The sequence below is a fragment of the Aethalodelphis obliquidens genome, unplaced genomic scaffold (assembly GCF_003676395.1).
Source record: "Aethalodelphis obliquidens isolate GAN/ISIS:26980383/991018 unplaced genomic scaffold, ASM367639v1 scaffold17, whole genome shotgun sequence".
Taxonomy (NCBI): Eukaryota; Metazoa; Chordata; class Mammalia; order Artiodactyla; family Delphinidae; genus Aethalodelphis; species Aethalodelphis obliquidens.
The window spans coordinates 13264774-13279341 of NW_020837961.1; the positions used below are offsets into that span (position 1 = coordinate 13264774).

General features: G+C 37.8%; 1 protein-coding gene across 5 annotated transcripts in view; it reads left to right on the forward strand.

Moving 5' to 3' along the window:
- The window catches only part of BMPR1B (bone morphogenetic protein receptor type 1B), a 424563-nt gene that overhangs the window by 353305 nt on the left and 56690 nt on the right, over positions 1 to 14568 (forward strand). For all 5 annotated transcript variants that reach the window (XR_003434972.1, XM_027116943.1, XM_027116944.1 and 2 more), the window contains one exon: positions 5193 to 5352. Coding sequence is in view for 4 of the 5 variants with exons in the window: in XM_027116943.1 (XP_026972744.1) it covers positions 5210 to 5352 (143 nt within the window). In the remaining variant the exon portion in view is untranslated. The remainder of the gene's footprint in view (positions 1 to 5192; positions 5353 to 14568) is intronic.

Below are 14568 nucleotides of genomic sequence, written 5' to 3' on the forward strand. Positions count from 1 at the left end.
TTTTTTTTTTTTTTTTTTTTTTTTTTTTTTTGCGGTATGCGGGCCTCTCCCTGTTGTGGCCTCTCCCGTTGCGGAGCACAGGCTCCAGACACGCAGGCTCAGCGGCCGTGGCTTACGGGCCTAGCTGCTCTGCGGCATGTGGGATCTTCCCAGACTGGGGCATGAGCCCATGCCTCTCAACCACTGCGCCACCAGGGGAGCCCAACTCTGGCCATTTTTATTCAACATAGTATTGGAAATGCTAGCCAGAATAATTAAGCAAAAAATAAATAAATAAAAGGCATCTGAATTGGAAAGGAAGAAGTAAAACTGTCACTATTGGCAGATGACATGATGTTATATATAGAAAACCCTAAAAACTCCACCAGAAACTGTTGGAACTAATAAATGAATTCAGTAAAATTGAAGGGTATAAAAGCAGCGTAGAGAAATATGTTGCATTTCTATACACTAATAATGAATGAACTATCAGAAAGAGAAATTAAGAAAACGATTTCCATTTACAATTGCATCAAAAAGAATAGAATACCTAGGAATAAATTTAACCAAGGAGGTGAAAGACCTGTGCACTAAAAACTATCAGACATTGATGAAACAAACTGAAGAAGACAAAAACAAATGTAAAGCTAATCCATGCTCACAGACTGGGAGAATTAATATTGTTAAAATGTCCATATTACCCAAAATAGTCTACAGATTCAATATAATCCCTATCAAAATTCCAATGGCATTTTTCACAGTAATAGAACAAACAACCCTAAAATCTGTATAGAACCACAAAAGACCCTGAGTAGCCAAAGCAATCTTGAGAAAGAAGAACAAAGCTCGAGGCATCATGCTCCCAGCTTGCAAACTATTTTACAAAGCTATAGTCACCAAAACAGTATGGTATTGGCAGAAAAACAGACACATAGATCAATGGAACAGAATAGAGAGCCCAGAAATAAACCCACACTCTTATGGTCAGTTAATCTATGACAAAGGAGCCAAGAATATACAATGGTAAAATGATAGTCTCTTCAATAAATGGTGTTGGGAAAACTGGATAGCTACATGCAGTAGAATGAAACTGGACCATTATCTTACACCATACACAAAAAGTAACTCAAAATGCATTAAAGACTTGAATGTAAGACCTGAAAGCATGTAACTCATCAAAGAAAACATAGGTTGTAAGCTCTTTAACATAGGTCTTGGTGTTGGTATTTTGGATTTGACACCAAAAGCAAAGCCAAGCAAAAAGAAACGAGTGAGACTACCTTAAACTAAAAAGCTTCTGCACAGCAAAGGAAACCCTCAACAAAATGAAAAGGCAACCTACTGAATGGGAGAGGATACTTACAAATCGTGTATCTGATAAGGGGTTGATATCCAAAATATATAAAGAACTCATACAACTCAGTAGCAAAAAAACAAAGTTCCATTTACAAAAAATGGGCAGAGGATCTGAATAATATTCATTTTTCCAAAGAAGACATACAGATGGCCAACAGGTACATGAAAAAATGCTTAACATGACTAATCAATAGGGAAATATGTATCAAAACCTCAGTGAGATATCACCTCACACCTGTTAGAATGGCTGTTCTCAAAAAGACAAGTGATAACAAATGCTGGTGAGGATGTGGAGAAAAGGAAACCCTTGTACATTGTTGGTGGGAATGTAAATTGGTGCAGCCACTATGGAAAACAGTATGCAGCTCCCTCAAAAAATTAAAAATAGAACTACCATGAGATCCAGCAATTCCAATTCTGGGTATTTATCCAAGGAAACAAAAACACTAACTTGAAGAGATATATGCACCTCTATGTTCATTGCAGCATTATTTACAATGGCCAAAATATAGAACAACTGAAGTATCCAGCAAGGGATGTATAAAGAAGATGTGGTACATTGTTGTACACCTGAAACTAATATTGTATGGCAACTATACCTCAATTTAGATATCATAATCTTTCTTTTTAACTGTGCTCTTGGCTTTTAAGTTGAGTCTAATCATATTTATTCATTCTATTGCTACTGCTTCTCTTCTCCCTTGTCTTCGCTTTTTAGCCTCCAAATTATCACTTAATTATTTTAGTTTAATCTTGTGATTGGAAATGTTGTGAATCGTGATAATGATTTTCATTTCATAAGGAATTAAACACATATAGATTAATTGACTCCTAAGTAGCAATTACATACTTTTATGGATTACTCCCTTGATTATTTTGGCAAAAGCAAATAAAGAACTCTCCACCTGTCTCAGATTTGCATTTAATTATCCATGTATTCAATGCTAATTAAAAGCAATCATTTATCATCTCACTACTTTTACTTGTTTGGGTCATATTGTATGAAGGAAGCCTTATATGTTCATTCAGTATGTTGTCTGTTAACTCAGTTTATAGAAATGGTGTCTATTATGAGCTAGCTATACTTATCTTTTTGTTCTTACGAATATGTTTTTGGTAAAATATCATGTATTCTGACTGCATGTTGAAGTGTTAAACATTTTAGAAGGATTATGCAGCAATATTTCATCTTCACAATCTCTATAGAAAGGATGATTTTTGCCTTCTGATTACCAAGTTTTTATTGCTAGTGTCTCCTCTGGACCTCTTTTATATTGTTGGGTTTTTTGTTTATTTGTTTGTTTTAGCCCCTTTTCTTGTTCATATAGTGGGATTTTGTAATTAAAATGCTCTGTAAACTGCCCTTTTCAACAAAAATTACATTTTAACAGTCTTCCTTGTCAGTAAATATACTTTCACATCTACATTTTAATGACTACCTAGGAATCTCTTTTAAGAGACCTGACTTATCCCCCTCTTGTTGTAAACACAGATTGTTAAGCAATATCGCAAAGAATCTCCTTCTAACTAAATTTTATATCATTATTTTGTTTAAATAAATTTAAAATATGAGAAAATCATGAATCCTGTATTAAAATGTTTTTTACAAAATATCTTCTTTCCAATAGTATAAAGATGTTTCTTTTTATACTGTAGACCATTCTGTGTGAATATTCCATTTAACAACTTTTCCCACCAGGTTGTAAATTCTGTGTATGTTTAGTTCATCCTACTTACCTAGGCTGTGTCTGGAACAAGGTAGGCACCCAATATGTGTTTGCTAAGTAGACATATGCATAATAAATGAATTTTTATTATTTTGTTTTAAAAACTTCAAAGAGCAGGGGCCTGGTATGGAAGAAAGCAGGATGTAATAAGTTTTAAATATCTTACCTTCATCACTTTGAGTTACTTTGAGGTAATTTAGGTCATAAAGTTAGTAAGACTGAGAAACAGATTTAAAAAGAAGGAAACCAGCATGGCAGGGTGATACATAGGCATACCAATACCCACTGCACCTGGATAGCAAGCCGTGTGCAGGCTTTAAATACAAGATACTAACATGAACTGTGTTTAACTTCACTTTATTTTGGAATTTAACTTAAGGATGAGCACCGATTTTATAGAAATAATAAACACCTATTGGGATTAATTTTGTGGTTGGATTAAATAAATATTTACTTAATCTAGTCCTAGTTTTCTAAAAGTGGAGTCTGCACATCATCTGTCTCAGTCACCTGGGGTCTTGTGGAATAATGCCTTTCCCTTGGCTCACCTGAGACCTGTGGAATCAGAATCACTGTGGGTGGCCCAGAATTCTGAATATAACAGACTCTTCATATATTACAATTGATACGTCTTCTGCAGACTAAAATATAAGGAACTGTTTGAGAAAGTTAGGTGTACATCTTACATAAATTTGAAAAATCTAATGAAATATTAGAATTAATGATCGGGGGAAATTCTGGTAAATGGATCTAACATATTCGTTTTTCCTTTAATTACTACTTTCTACAAATTCAACTAATTAGCATAACATAGAAAAAGTCAGGATAAATCATCACAGACCTTTTTCTAAACTCTTCATTCTCTGATATAACCAGTGGTTGGAGGCACTAATTTGTAGTTAAAAAAAAAAACAAACACAAACGTACACTGTACATATCTATTGTGTATACTGTACTTCTGATCTAGAATTTCAATTTTTTAACCCAGTATCTTTTAGATAATATTTTTGTTGAAATTGTATTTAACTGTAGGCAAACTGGATGTGTTGTTAGATTTTAATTCAAACATTGCTCAGGGTGACAATTTATACAGTGACATAGCATGTAGGAGAGCTCTTACCACAATGCCTGAAACCTGGTGTCAATTAATCTATGCCTCCTTCTGAAGCATCCTTTCTTTCCAAAAGTGGTGGTAAAGAAGAAAACATGAAAACTGTCTCAGTGATATGTCACCCTAGGTTGTGCAACATTGTCTTACTATTTAAAAGGTAAAAAATTAGATTTCTCCAATAACATTAGCTAACATTTATCAAGTAATACTATGTAACATACCCACTCTAAGCTCTTGACATGAGGTAGGTGCTTATAATTATCTCCATTTTGATGATAAGAAAATGAAGCACAGTGGGATTATTTGTAAAGCTATTCAATGTCAACTAACTGGTAAACAGCAAAGCCTACTTTAGAACCAGAAAAATCTGTCTCTAAACATCATGTCTACTATCGTATCTTCCATTGAAGATGTAGAAACATTGCTACCGTAATAGGTCGTCACTTTCGCTTGTATATCTTGATAATTAAATTTTTATCTTCCTAATGAATGTTGCAGATTAAATATGTTTAATGATTTCTTTAAAAAATACATGGTATACCTAAAGTGAAGAGAACCCTAAAGTAAAGAGACTGGTAGAAAGTTTTAGGGCCCAGATGATCTGGGTGTAAATGCTGGCTTCATGACTTATTTGCAGGGTGCAGATCACTTAAACTTCGAGTCGTAATGTTCTCATCTGAAAATGGGAATGGTTATATTTACTCACAGCGTTACCGCACAGAGTAGAGATAATCTATATAATAGTGGGTCATTGAACTGCTTGCACTGAATCAAATACAACTATTATAACTTAATGTAGAAACTACTATTCTGAAAGGAGTATGAGAATTTCTAATGAGACATATATATCATATAGAAAGTACACTTTTTGGTGTCAAAACATCAGAATATGTTTTCTGTTTAAACGTTTAACTATTATGAATACTTAATATTTTGTTTAATATCATCATTCTTTGGACAGAAGACTGTGGCTGGGCTATCCCAAAGATGCTTAAACTCTTACTGTTTCTTCTTTTCAGCAAACTTCCTTGATAACATGCTTTTGCGAAGTTCAGGAAAATTGAACGTGGGCACCAGGAAAGAGGATGGTGAGAGTACAGCCCTCACCCCTCGCCCAAAGATCTTGCGATGTAAATGCCACCACCATTGTCCAGAAGACTCAGTCAACAATATTTGCAGGTTGGTCATATAAATTATTTCACTCTAGTTTTAATAGAAAGCCATCCTTTTTTGACTATAGAATTGTAGGCTAGTGTTTCCAAGAACACATTTTGGGGAATAGGTCCTAAACCCATTAACTCTCAGAGCTGTGCCTGTATGTAGAGAAGTACTGAATCGCATTTTGCCCTGAAATGTTGTTCTGAGGTCATTCTTCCTGCAAACATCACATGTGCACATAAACAGAGAGCACAGATCCCAGGGTCCCTGTCAAGGAGCAAGAACCCATTATTTTCTTTCAAAAGACCTCAGCCCCCAAAATAAATGCAATAGCAGTGGTGTCAAATGTGGTTTTTTTGTTTGTTTGTTTGTTCTAACATTTATTGTGGTCATGGTGTTAGTGTTTTGGAAAGAACACCTAAGCTCTTAGGAATATTTATAAACTGCCTCTGGGAAACAGCGTAGTAATAGAGTTTATGTGAGTCCACCAGAAGTTAAGATTAAGACGCTAAATACTAGAGAATAAGCTCCTCAGTAGCTAATCATGTTTGTATAAATACTTTCTAATATTTGAAACTGGACCGTTTGCCTCTTTCTTCCTTACACATCTGTATGCAGCCACATCCATTTTTTTGGTCACTGTCCCTGCACTGACTCCCCAGGGTGAGGACAACAGTAAATAAAGAGGCCAGAGTGTGTCCAGGGCAAAGTGGCTGAGATAACAAGACAAGTGTGGGTCTCAGGACTTAAAATGTCAGAGAAGCAGAGTCTCCCTCAAGGAGGATAATGGACCCAAATAGGAAGATGGGCTGCTGGGTTTGAACTCTGGGCAGAATATCTGGGCAACCATTTGGGACCTCATTCCCCAGGAAGGAGCATGAAGCTGAGTTGAATGCTTTTCTTTTTCATGCTGAGACCCTTTTTTTTTTTTTTTTTAAAGTTTCCTATGAAGTGGGATATATCTAATATAAGCTCACCAGTGTATCCTGAAATATGTAGCTCAAGAAATATGTATTAACTGAATGACACAAGGAGGAAATTTGGGTGTATTCATAAACATATGTCTCATTTAATCAGCACAACAACTCAGCATGGTAGGGAATTCTTCTTTCTTACCTTAGACCTAAGGAATTCAGGGCCCAGAGAGGTCTAGTAACTTGGCCCTTGTATGATAGAACAAGGTTGCAATCTCTGAGCGCTTACGCCAAGATAAAATGACTCCAAAGCTCAGACAGTGTTTCCTGGGAACACTACCTTTTTGCAGTAAACAGAAAAAGTATCAGGAAAATTACAAAGTTTTCTGAAGAAGAGAAAATTAGCAGGATGAAGCATATTAGGGAGATATTTTACTATCTTGTGTGAGTCTGTAGTAAATAAGTGTGAATCTGTGTGTGCCCTTTGAGCTGTAGTTTGGGTGATCATACGTTCAGGTTTTCCAAAATTATCCCAATTTCAAATATTTTGTCCTATTTTCCTTATAGACCATTGAAGCGTTCTAAGTTGATTTGGAAGAAGGTGTTGAGGCATGGTTAACTGCAGTGCAAGTTCTTTGTGGTGGGAAGGAGAAGCTTGGCATATAGGAGGAGACGTGGTGGGATTTAAGCCTGGAGACAGGGGAAATTTGTCTGTGTTCTAAAGAGGATGTTTAAGCAGGAGTGGCAGTGGAGATTGAGGTGATTTGATTTGCTTTTTAGAAAAAATTTTCTCCGCTGCAGAGTATTGAATGTATTAGAGGGAGACAAAAGTAAGTTCAAGAACAACAGCAGACGAGTAAGAGAAATTGAAAAGTAGATTCAGGAAGGACAGTTTCTGTGAGAGAAAATGTTCTCGGATGAGGGTGATGCTGGTGCAGGAAAGAGTTGGATGTATTGGAGGCATATTTAGAAGGAAAGTTTTATGTTGATGCCACGGAGATGAGAGGGGACCAAGAGGAGCTTCACAAGTTGGCAGGGGTACACTTAGGTGCATATTGTAGCCTTTTGATGAAAGACGACAGAGGAAAAGAATCGAGTTTCAGTCTGGATATACTAAGTTTAAGGTTTCTGACACATCCAAGTAGAGATCTCCGAGAGTAGGCCTATCAATAGAATATGGATTTGGAGCTCAGGTAAGAGGTTGGGGAGAGAGTAGAGTAAGTAGAACATTAGTCAGTTTTTTTGTTTTTGTTTTCAATCTCCCAATTCATCACACCACCACCCCCCTGCCGCTTTCCCCCCTTGGTGTCCATACGTTTGTTCTCTACATCTGTGTCTCAGTTTCTGCTCTGCAGACTGGTTCATCTGTACCATTTTCTAGGTTCCACATATATGCATTAATATGTGATATTTGTTTTTCTCCTTCTGACTTACTTCACTCTGTATGATAGTCTCTAGATCCATCCACATCTCTACAAATGACCCAATTTTCTTTCCTTTTTATGGCTGAGTAATATTCCATTGTATATATGTACCACATCTTCTTTATCCAGTCATCTGTCGATGGACAATTAGGTTGCTTCCATGACCTGGCTATTGTAAATAGTGCTGCAGTGAACATTGGGGTGCATGTGTCTTTTTGAATTATGGTTTTCTCTGGGTATATGCCCATTAGTGGGATTGCTGGGTCATATGGTAGTTCTATTTTTAGTTTTTTAAGGAACCTCCATACTGTTCTCCATAGTGGCCGTATCAATTTACATTCCCACCAACAGTGCAAGAGGCTTCCCTTTTCTCCACACCCTCTCCAGCATTTGTTTGTAGATTTTCTGATGATGCCCATTCTAACTGGTGTGAGGTGATACCTCATTGTAGTTTTGATTTGCATTCCTCTAATAATTAGTGATCTTGAGCAGCTTTTCATGTGCTTCTTGGCCATCTGTATGTCTTCTTTGGAGAGATGTCTATTTAGGTCTTCTGCCTACTTCTGGATTGGGTTGGTTGTTCTTTTAATATTGAGCTGCATGTGCTGTTTATATATTTTGGAGATTAATCCCTTGTCCGATGATTCATTTGCAAATATTTTCTCCCATTCTGAGGGTTGTCTTTTCATCTTGTTTATGGTTTCCTTTGCTGTGCAAAAACTTTTAAGTTTCATTAGGTGCCATTTGTTTATTTTTGTTTTTAGTTCCATTACTCTAGGAGGTGGATCTAAAAAGATCTTGCTGTGATTTATGTCAAAGAGTGTTCTTCCTATGTTTTCCACTAAGAGTTTTATAGTGCCTGGTCTTACATTTAGGTCTCTAATCCATTTTGAGTTTATTTTTGTGTATGGTGTTAGGGAGTGTTCTAATTTCATTCTTTTACATGTAGCTGTCCAGTTTTCCCAGCACCACTTACTGAAGAGACTGTGTTTTCTGCATTGTATATCCTTGCCTCCTTTGTCATAGATTAGTTGAACATAGGTGCATAGTTTTATCTCTGGGCTTTCTATCCTGCTCCATTGATCTATATTTCTGTTTTTGTGACAGCACCGTATTGTCTTGATTACTGTAGCTTTGTAGTATAGTCTGAAGTCAGGGAGTCTGATTCCTCCAGCTCCATTTTTTTTCCCTCAAGACTGCTTTGGCTATTCGGGGTCTTTTGTGTCTCCATACAAATTTTAAGATTTTTTGTTCTAGTTCTGTAAAAAATGCCATTGGTAATTTGGTAGGGATTGCATTGAATCTGTAGATTGCTTTGGGTAGTATAGTCATTTTCACAATATTGATTCTTCCAATCCAAGAACATGGTATATGTCTCCATCTGTTGGTATCATCTTTACTTTCTTTCATCAGTATCTTATAGTTTTCTGCATACAGGTCTTTTGTTTCCCTAGGTAGGTTTATTCCTAGGTATTTTATTCTTTTTGTTGCAATGGTAAATGGGAGTGTTTCCTTAATTTCTGTTTCAGAAATGTTTCATCATTAGTGTATAGGAATGCAAGAGATTTCTGTGCATTAATTTTGTTTCCTGCAACTTTACCAAATTCATTGATTAGCTCTAGTAGTTTTCTGGTGGCATCTTTAAGATTCTCTGTGTATAGTATCATGTCATCTGAAAACAGTGACAGTTTTACTTCTTCTTTTCCAATTTGTATCTCTTTTATTTCTTTTTCTTTTCTGATTGCTTCCAAAACTATGTTGAATAATAGTGGTGAGAGTGGACATCCTTGTCTTGTTCCTGATCTTAGAAGAAATACTTTCAGTGTTTCACCATTGAGAGTGGACATCCTTGTCTTGTTCCTGATTTTAGAGGAAATGCTTTCAGTTTTTCATCATTGAGAATGATGTTTGCTGTGGGTTTGTCATATATGACCTTTATTATATAGAAGTAGTTTCCCTCTATGACCACTTTCTGGAGAGTTTTTATCATAAATGGGTGTTGCATTTTGTCAGAAGCTTTTTCTGCATCTGTTGAGATGATCATATGGTTTTTATTCTTCCATTTGTTAATATGGTGTATCACATTGATTGATTTGCATATATTGAAGAATCCTTGCATCTCTGGGATAAATCCCACTTGATCATGGTGTACGATCCTTTTTATGTGTTGTTGGATTGTGTTTGCTAGTATTTTGTTGAGGATTTTTGCATCTATATTCATCAGTGATATTGGTCTGTAATTTTCTTTTTTTGTAGTGTCTTTGTCTGGTTTTGGTATCAGGGTGGTGGTGGCCTCGTAGAATGAGTTTGGGAGTGTCCCTTCCTCTGCAATTTTTGGAAAAGTTTGAGAAGGACGGGTGTTAGCTCTTCTCTAAATGTTTGATAGAATTCACCTGTGAAGCCATCTGGTCCTGGACTTTTGTTTGTTGGAAGATGTTAAATCACAGTTTCAATTTCATTACTTGTGATAGGTCTGTTCATATTTTCTGTTTCTTCCTGGTTCAGTCTTGGAAAGATACCTTTCCAAGAATTTTCCTGTTTCTTCCAGCTTGTCCATTTTATTGGCATAGAGTTGCTTGTAGTAGTCTCTTAGGATGCTTTGTATTTCTGCTGTGTCTGTTGTAACTTCTCCTTTTTCATTTCTGATTTTATTGATTTGAGTCCTCTCCCCCTCTTTCTTGATGAGTCTGGCTAATGGTTTATCAATTTTGTTTATCTTCTCAAAGAGCCAGCTTTTAGTTTTATTGATCTTTGCTATTTTCTTTGTTTTTATTTCATTTATTTCTGCTCTGATCTTTATGATTTCCTTCCTTCTGCTAACTTTGGGTTTTTTTTTGTTCTTCTTTCTCTAGTTACTTTAGGTGTAACGTTAGATTGTTTATTTGAGATTTTTCTTGTTTCTTGAGGTAGGCTTGTATAGCTATAAACTTCCCTCTTAGAACTGCTTTTGCTGCATCCCATAGGTTTTGGATCGTCATGTTTTCGTTGTCATTTGTCTCTAGGTATTTTTTGATTTCCTCTTTGATTTCTTCCGTGCTCTCTTGGTTATTTAGTAATGTATTGTTTATCCTCCCTGTGTTTGTGTTTTTTTCCCTATAATTGATTTCTAATCTCATAGCATTGTGGTCAGAAAAGATGCTTGATATGTTTTCAATTTTCTTAAATTTACTGAGGCTTGATTTGTGACCCAAGATGTGATCTATCCTGGAGAATGTTCTGTGCACACTTGAGAAGAAAGTGTAATCTGCTGTTTTTGGATGGAATGTCTTATAAATATCAATTAAATCTATCTGGTCTATTGTGTCATTTAAAGCTTGTGTTTCCTTATTGATTTTCTGTTTGGATGACCTTTCCATTGGTGTAAGTGAGGTGTTAAAATTCCCCACTATTATTGTTACTGTCAATTTCCTCTTTTATAGCTGTTAGCAGTTGCCTTCTGTATCGAGGTGCTCCTATGTTGGGTGCATATGTATTTATAATTGTTATATCTTCTTCTTGGATTGATCTGTTGATCATTACATAGTGTCCTTCCTTTTCTTTTGTAACATTCTTTATTTTAAAGTGTATTTCATCTGGTATGAGTATTGCTACTCCAGCTTTCTTTTGATTTCCATTTGCATGGAATATTTTTTTCACCCCTCACTTTCAGTCTGTATGTGTCCCTAGGTCTGAAGTGGGTCTCTTGTAGACAGCATATATATGGGTCTTGTTTTTGTATCCATTCAGCAAGTCTGTGTCTTTTGGTTGGAGCATTTAATCCACTCACCTTAAGGTAATTATTGATATGTATGTTCCTATGACTGTTTTCTTAATTGTTTTGGGTTTGTTTTTGTAGGTCCTTTTCTTCTCCTGTGTTTCCCACTTAGAGAAGTTCCTCTAGCATTTGTTGTAGAGCTGGTTCGGTGGTGCTGAATTCTCTTAGCTTTTGCTTGTCTGTAAAGCTTTTGATTTCTCCATCAAATCTGAATGAGATCCTTGCCGGGTAGAGTAATCTTGGTTGTAGGTTCTTCCCTTTCATCGCTTTAAGTATGTCATGCCACTCCCTTCTGGCTTGTAGAGTTTCTGCTGAGAAATTAGCTGTTAACCTTATGGGAGTTCCCTTGTATGTTATTTGTCGTTTTTCCCTTGCTGCTTTCAGTAATTTTTCTTTGTCTTTAATTTTTGCCAATTTGATTACTCTGTGTCTTGGCGTGTTTCTCCTTGGGTTTATCCTGTATGGGACTCTCTGCACTTCCTGGACTTGGGTGGCTCTTTCCTTTCCCATGTTAGGAAAGTTTTCAACTGTAATCTCTTCAGATATTTTCACAGGTCCTTTCTCTCCGTCTTCTCCTTCTGGGACCCCTATGATGCGAATGTTGTTGTGTTTAATGTTGTCCCAGAGGTCTCTTAGGCTGTCTTCATTTCTTTTCATTCTTTTTTCTTTATTCTGTTCCACAGCAGTGAATTCCACCATTCTGTCTTCCAGGTCACTTATCCGTTCTTCTGCCTCAGTTATTCTGCTATTGATTCCTTCTCATGTAGTTTTCATTTCAGTTATTGTATTGTTCATCTCTGTTTGTTTGTTCTTTAATTCTTCTAGATCTTGGTTAAACATTTCTTGTGTCTTCTTGATCTTTGCCTCCATTCTTTTTCCAAGGTCCTGGATCATCTTCACTCTCATTATTCTGAAATCTTTTTCTGGAAGGTTGCCTATCTCCACTTCATTTAGTTGTTTTTCTGGGGTTTTACCTTGTTCCTTCATCTGGTACATAGCTGTCTGCCTTTTCATCTTGTCTGTCTTTCTCTGAATGTGTTTTTTGTTCCACAGGCTGCAGGATTGTAGTTCTTCTTGCTTCCGCTGTCTGCCCTCTGGTGGATGAGGCTATCTAAGAGGCTTGTAGAAGTTTCCTGCTGGGAGGGACTGGTGGTGGGTAGAGCTGGCTGTTGCTCAGGTGGGCAGAGCTCAGTAAAACTTTAATCCGATTGTCTGCTGATGGGTGGGGCTGGGTTCCCTCCCTGTTGGTTGTTTGGCCTGAGGTGACCCAACACTGGAGCCTACCCGGGCTCTTCGGTAGGGCTAATGGCAGACTCTGGGGGGGCCCAAGCCAAGGAGTACTTCCCAGAACTTCTGTTGCCAGTGTCCTTGTCCCTTGGTGAGCCACAGCCACCCCCCACCTCTGCCGATGACCCTCCAACACTAGCAGGTAGGTCTGGTTGTCTCCTATGGGGTCACTACTCCTTCCCCTGCGTCCCGACGTGCACACTACCTTGTGTGTGCCCTCCAAGAGTGGAGTCTCTGTTTCCCCGAGTCCTGCTGAAGTCCTGCAATCAAATCCCGCTAGCCTTCAACGTCTGATTCTCTAGGAATTCCTCCTCCCATTGCCGGACCCCCAGGTTGGGAAGCCTGACATGGGGCTCAGAACCTTCACTCCAGTGGGTGGACTTCTGTGGTCTAAGTGTGCTCCAGTTTCTGAGTCACCCACCCAGCAGTTATGGGATTTGATTTTATTGTGATTGCACCCCTCCTACCATCTCATTGCAGCTTCTCCTTTGTCTTTGCATGTGGGGTATCTTTTTTGGTGAGTTCCAGTGTCTTCCTGTTGATGATTTTTCAGCAGTTAGTTGTGATTCCGGTGTTCTCGAAAGAGGGAGTGAGAGCATGGCCTTCTACTCCGCCATCTTGAACCAATGTCTGTTCGTCAGTTTTTCGCTGTGAAATAAGCATCCTTAAAGTCACAGTGATTCTTACCACTGAAGACATTTATTATTTCACTCCTGTGTCTTCCTGTGGGTTGCAGCTGTGCTGGGCTGTGCTGGCCTGGGTGGGCTTGGCTTCCGGCCTGCTCCCAACATTTCTTCATTCTTCTTGGACTGGCAGCTACCAAGGGCATATTGTTTGTTTGTTTGTTTTAATAAACAAACAAGCAAACTAATTAATTAATGACTGCATTGGTTCTTCGTTGCTGCACGCGAGCTTCCTCTAGTTGCAGTGAGTGGGAGCTATTCTTGGTTGTGGTGCGCGGGCTTCTCATTGCAGTGGCTTCTCTTGTTGCAGAGCTTGGGCTCTAGGCACGCGGGCTTCAGAAGCTGTGGCTCGTGGGTTCTAGAGTGTAGGCTCAGTAGTTATGGCGCATGGGCTTAGTTGCTCCACAGCATGTGGGATCTTCCCAGACCAGGGATCAAACCCGTGTCCCCCGCATTAGCAGGCAGATCCTTAATCACTGCACCATTAGGGAAGCCCCAAAATTCTTTCTCAAATGAGTTTGAGGGAGGAACCTTTCAAAGCTTCTGCGTGTGTTATGTCCTCTAACATTCCATTTACCAAATCAAGTGACATCCTCAAGCTCAAAGTGAAAGGGAAGCCATGGTTAGAGTGTGGCATGAAGAATTGAGAACAATAATAGGACAACCTAATCTACCAGAGTAGATTAGCCTTGAGACTTGAATGCTTGGGTAAAGGAGGCTCTCCCTAGGAAACTCGGAATTAGCAGTGAAGCAGTGAGTATAGTGTCGCTGAGGCCAAGTTTACTGAGGGAGGAAGAAGTAAGGTCAGCCATAATAGATGCTGTTAGGAGAAGAACTGAAATCCAGCCATCAGATTTATTGACCTTGATAACTGCAGTTTAGAAATATTTAATGTGGAAGTAGATATGGAGGGCAGATTGGAATGGGTTGTGAATTGTATGGTTTCCAACCTTTGATTTATAATAGCAAAGAAGAAGAAAAGAAAAATACAACAAAGCCAGCAATCAGTAACAATGGAACCCCTCAAAAAACGTTGGTATACCATGATAGCATGCATCGGTTAACTTGTAGAAGTCAACAGAAAACTAATATTTATTGAGCTTTTTTACTACTAGCATGCTTACTTTCACCTATCTTTTTTTTTTTTTTTTTTTTTTTTTTTTTTTTTTTTTTTT